This window comes from Natator depressus, chromosome 8 (genome assembly GCF_965152275.1).
Source record: "Natator depressus isolate rNatDep1 chromosome 8, rNatDep2.hap1, whole genome shotgun sequence".
In the NCBI taxonomy this organism is placed as follows: Eukaryota; Metazoa; Chordata; order Testudines; family Cheloniidae; genus Natator; species Natator depressus.
In genome coordinates, this window is record NC_134241.1 from 53,421,232 (window position 1) to 53,426,829 (window position 5,598).

At 47.4% G+C, this 5,598-nt stretch overlaps 1 protein-coding gene across 1 annotated transcript in view; it reads left to right on the forward strand.

The window, feature by feature from the left end:
• Window positions 1–5,598, forward strand: part of RGSL1 (regulator of G protein signaling like 1) — a 33,557-nt gene that overhangs the window by 25,231 nt on the left and 2,728 nt on the right. Inside the window, 3 exon segments of the mRNA XM_074962023.1 lie at window positions 1,462–1,600; window positions 2,320–2,444; window positions 2,627–2,739. Of these exon segments, the coding sequence (XP_074818124.1) occupies window positions 1,462–1,600; window positions 2,320–2,444; window positions 2,627–2,739 (377 nt within the window).

Here is a 5,598-nt window from a genome sequence, read left to right on the forward strand (position 1 = left end):
ACACCTGTTGGGTGATCAGGGAGCGGCAGTAACAGAACACTGAAGAATGCTCACTTTCACCCTCCCAGCCACCACAGGAATGGCAGTGACACAAGCTGCGTTTCTTCAGGGCAGGAGGTTGTGGGGGGGGGGGGGGGGCAGACAAGTCAAGCCATGCTGCCTGTGTCCGCATTTTGTTACCCTAACTGTGACCCGTGTACCGCTGGTGGCCTGCAGAGAGTGGGCTAGTTACACACTACTGGTTGCTGCTCCTGGTTTGACATTCGGTATTTTCCTGCTGGAGCTTGACACAGGGATGTCACGATGGCCAATGGGAGGAGTGGGAAGCACAAGACAATCCCTCTGCTGAGGTGTAGTTGCCCCATGAAAGTATCCCCCACCCACCTCTGTCATTGAGAGACTCACTGCTGGCCAGGTGTGGTGTAGCAGGCTCTGGTCTGGCACCTGCTGCGGGACAGCTGTTCCAGCCTAGTGGTGGTCTGCCTCTTCCAGTGACTCAACCCTCTGGCCAGGCCACATCCAATCCCACCCCTTCCGAGGTAGCAGAAAGTCCTGCAAACACCAGCCTGATGTCCTTAGGTCAGGTCTCCAGTCCTGACTCTAGGCCCCGTGGTCTTTACATCCCTTGTCTCCAGGTTTCCCAGAGTCCTTACTCTTTGTATGGAGGTATCATGCCACCTTCCTCAGTGGCCAGGATGGGAACCCAGGCCCTCCCTCTTCTCAGGGTTCCAATCCAGGGACCCTGTGGAAGCAGACAAGGTCTACTCCCCCAGACTCCTCATTTGAGTGCTTCCTACCTTGGACTTCCTGCTACCCGTTTCTGGGCTCTGTAGAGTTCTTTGCATTTCTTGTGGTGAGCAATACTTCTCAGTTTCTCTCCCCCTGGAAGTCCTGTTCCTCTTTGTCAGAGCTCCCCTTGGAGGGACTGCTCCACCCCTCTGTCTTCCCAGTCTCTCTCCTGGCCTGTTCCAGTGTTCCCATGTCAGGAGAGGATCCTCAAGGCCTACTCCCCCACCTCCACCCCTGGGTTTCCTCTTTCCTCTACTGCCCTGAATCCTGCCCTTGGCCCACAGGCCTCTCTATTGACCAGAGAGGGACTGCAGAGTTCTTACTTTCTCACTGCGGCTTCTTCACCTCGTTGTAACTCCCAGCTCCTCCCCAGCTGGGCTTTATCTTTAATTGGACCTGGCCCATCCTCCAGGTGCAATTGGGTGTATTCATGACTCTCTGGCTCCAATTAGCCTTTTCTATACCAGTGTGGCGTATACACCCTGTCACACTCTCTTTGGAGGAAGGCATGTGCCACAGGGCAGGGGCTGAATGTTAGTGGGAAGTGGGCATCTAAATCCCCTACGTGGCTTAGAAAATCTCAGCTAAAAGCCACATGTTGTATCATAGTCTGAGTAGACAGCCACGCCCATACCTTCTCTCTTAGACGTCCCTTTCCATTTGTCCTGGCAGGTTTTGTCACCTGGCTGATTCGGCCGCAGTGCTTGCAGCCTGGGGGATGTACACCGAGAGGGATGTCACCTTTCTGAAGACCAAAGTGGCCACGATCGCCAAACTCTTCCTGAACTCCGAAGTCCCTCCTAAACTGCGGGTAGGACGCTGTAACATGCCCTGCATGCTCACTGCCAGGGAGGCCTGGGGCCTGCAAATCATTGCCTGAGAGCTTGGGGGTGTCTGGCTCAGGGAATTACTAATGGGACCCAGGTTTCAATCTGCTCCAGCTGAACATACTGCAGTTCTGATAACCTTGGCATTGTGTAAAGTAAGTTATTAGCTTCAATCCAGGTCCTAATGGAGAGTGTCCATCGTTACCAAAACCACTCTCACAACTGACGCTAATTGGTAATCCAGAGAGTGTGAGTGAGTGGGCGTGGTGACTGAACGGCCATCTAGACATGGGCCCCTCTGGTCAGGGCTGAGACACAGTGGCTGGCTTTACAGTCAATAGAGAAGAGCCTTTCAGTCTGTATTCACTAGAGATCATTCATACTCTCCCTCCCTGTTACGGTGCACCTCCCCATGGCACACTGCTGTTTTAACCACCTTTCTTTTTAAATCCCTTTTAAAAGCATGGTGAGGGAAGGGGCAGAAAGGGGATTTCTTTGGATTTTGGCTAGTTAGCCAGGAAATAAACCGAGACCCTGCTTGGAGACCTTTGAACTGTGACCAGGGCTCTATAAGTGGAATGCAGAATCCTGGAAGGTGCGAGGGCGGGGTGGAGTTACTAGGGGTGTTTCTCTCTGGGATCCAGTAGGGATGCCACCCGTGCCTCAAGCCCCATTTATGAAGTGGTCTTTGTTCTGTGGCCAGGTGAACATTTCTGAGGGCCAGAAAGATTTAATCCGGAATTTAACTTCCAGAGGGGTCCTGGATCGCAGCCTCTATCATGTGGCCTTGCTCAATGTCTTCCCAGTTCTGATACACTTCTGGAAAAGGTAAAAATCCCTCTCTTTAGGGCTGGGCGAGGGGGGTGCAGAGGTGGGTGTCGGGCATTTTCTCGCCTTACCTCCTTCCAAAGAAAATGTGAGTCTGAATGGGACATTATCGCTGGCTGTATTCCTCAAACGTGTTAGACTTGATTTGCTGTCTGTCCTTAACGTTAGCATTTCCCCTACAGATACTGTAACTGGAAGGCAATGAAGTCCTTCTGTAGGTACCCGAAGATAAAAAAATATCTCTCTCCACCCCCTGCTAAGACATCACCTAGGACATCCGGTATCTTCAGTGGGGGTAAGCTGAGACTGCCTCTTCCTCATCCTCTCTCTTTCTCTGATGTGTTTGCCATGTCACGTATGCTGCACATTAGTCCTCTCAGCCTTGCCCATCCTCTAATGCCTCAGGTAGCGGCTCACCAGTGGGTTCTGTATGAGAGGCAAAGTTTGATATTAAAGTACCTTCATTTGGTGAGCATTTGCATAGATCAGGCAGCTTTCATGGTGTAAACTGGATCAGGTCAGGAAGGAATCTTCCTCCAGGTAAAGTGCTGCACAATTGTCTAGGGGAGTTTTTTTGTGAAACAGCAGGTAATGATACAGATACTGTAAGTGAAGCAGAAGATATGAATTGATGGATTAATATTGATCTGTCAATTCCTATCTTCTTATGTTGGGGATCCTTTTTAAACAGCATGATGGTCTCAAAACAACTAGGGCCTCTCCCTTCATTCCCTCCTGATAGCTCATGAAAATCCCTCAGTGGTAAGTCCCGTAACTGTACATCTGCTGCTGAATACAGAAAATCAAATCAGGGTCATATCCATCAGATGCACTTTCTCCACAATAAACACACTAGATTCCTTATACCACGTCCCAAAAAATATTCAACCCTTCAAAACAGAAATTAAACCAAATTAATTCTGGTTTGCGAATTTGCTCCCAGACAGGTTCGGAGATGAAGCAGATTGAGGAGTGATTCATCTCTCATGTAACTTCGCTGACATCAGTGGCATTACACCAGGGCTGAACTGATCACTTAGAATGCAGAGAAACTGCAGTAAGGGTTTGGGGGTGATACTCACTAGAGTTCAGGTGTGAAGTGGAGTGACTGGTATAGAGTACATTCTCCTAGGGATCAGGGACAATTTTCACTCCTCAGCCTGGCACTTAGTACCAGCTCCTTTAAGAACCAAGCTATGAAATAATACTAAGACATTAGCACTAAAGTGGTTGTCACTCCCTCTGACAGCTTGGATTCCTCACTGAGTATTCATGTGGCAATTTTCTAATTGACTTACCACTTTTAATCAAAATAGTCAATTTTTTATGAAAAGAGGGAGTTTTATTTTCTTTAATAGTTAGAATGGAAAACTGAGAGTCAGGAGTATAAGGTTCTGTTCTCTCTACTACATCGTTGAATGACCTTGGTCAAGTCATGTGACTGCTGTGCCTCGGTTTCCCTGCATTGCGGTGGTTCAGTGACAAGACGGAACACAGCTTTTAGCAAGCAAGCGGCTGGTCTGCTGACAGGTTTCTGCCTGTCAGCTTTCCACCTTCCCCTTTATTCTCTCTCTCCCCCCGTGCATTACATTCTCCAACAGATAAAAGGAATACACTGGCTTTGTTTAACATTCTTATTTACCAATTTCTATCTACCGCATTCCTTGCTCTCGGGCCTTGAGCCCAGTCCTGAGAGGCTTCCCACGGTTCATGTCATCTGGGCGAGATTCCAAGGTTCATGCCCTTGAGAGGAGCTGTGTGTGCGCAGCTCCTGCACGACACTCCGGGTGTGCCCTGAATGTTGCCAAGCGCATGAACCTTGTATGAATCCTACACTGCATATAAAATGAAGATCTGGAGCCTTGATTCTCTCTTTTGTTACAGCAGTTTTATGTGGTGCTATTGATCTGAGTGTTGAATCAAGCCCATTGATGTCTGTTGAGATGCATATCAAGATGTATTGACCAAGGCCAAACAGAGCTCAATATTTATCCCAAGGAACAATAAATGTTATTTTCACTCAAAGTGGAAGTTACTATGTGTAACCACAACAATCTCCCTTCCTTATTTGTTTGTGGAATGTTTAAGGCTTCCGAGACCAGCTCCTTAACACGTCATGGCTCTAGTCCCAAAGTTAAGATTACTGACCTTCCAAGGAGCCAGACAAAATTTGATTCATCACATGATTATTCTCAGCCAGATATCAGTCAAAATTTCAATTGCACATAAAAAGACTTAGGGTATCTACCTGACAGGGCTGTTTGGGAGGGTAAACAAATCTTCATAAAGAGCTTTATGGAGAGAGCTATATGCAGTACATGCAAATTATTACAGTAATTAACTATTTCTGTTCCATGCTGTCCACACCCAGGCCCCAGAGTTCCTGTTAAAAACCATGATGCTTTGAGATGTGACCAATCGTTATCCCAGTATTCAAGTGTTGCTGTGGCCTGGACAGCAAATGGAATCTGTTGAAATGGCACTTTGTTCCGTCCCATCATGGCCATAATCCAGCAAGGAGTGCCAACTGGCCAGACCCCTGTGCCTGCACAAAGCTCCTTGCAGGACTGGGGCCCCTAGCAGAATCCAGACTCTGTAGCTAAGGCCTTTAACAGGCTAACATCCTCACTAGATCCAGCAGAGGATGGTGCATAAATCACTCTGACCTGCGTATTATAGCTATTCGCTGTATTTGTGTCAGTTTCTAGAGCTGCCCATTAAATGAGAAGAATCATCTGTAGTTATTACCAGTGTCCGCACTGCAAAGCTGAGATAGTGGTGGGAGAGCAAAGCAGATTCTCTTCTGCTTCATGTCATCCACACACTTGCCAGCCAACCTCTGATGGCGGAATCTGTATTGTTGGTGTCATTGTATGATGAGGGGAAAGTACCCAGCTGGATTTCCAAATCCAGGATAAAACTGTATTTTAGGCAGTCAGAAAAATCTTGTTTCGACTTGCAAACTGAACTGTTTCTGCTGACTTTTGCTAAGATACCTTGCTGATCATGATCATGCCCTAAAGTAAAAGCTTTGCCTAGTAAGGTTACTGACAGGATGGGTTAAATAGTTTTTAAAAAAAGAACTCTAAAATTACTAGGAAAAAAACCCTAAATATATATTGATCACACAAAAGCACCTTTATTTACTTTAGTT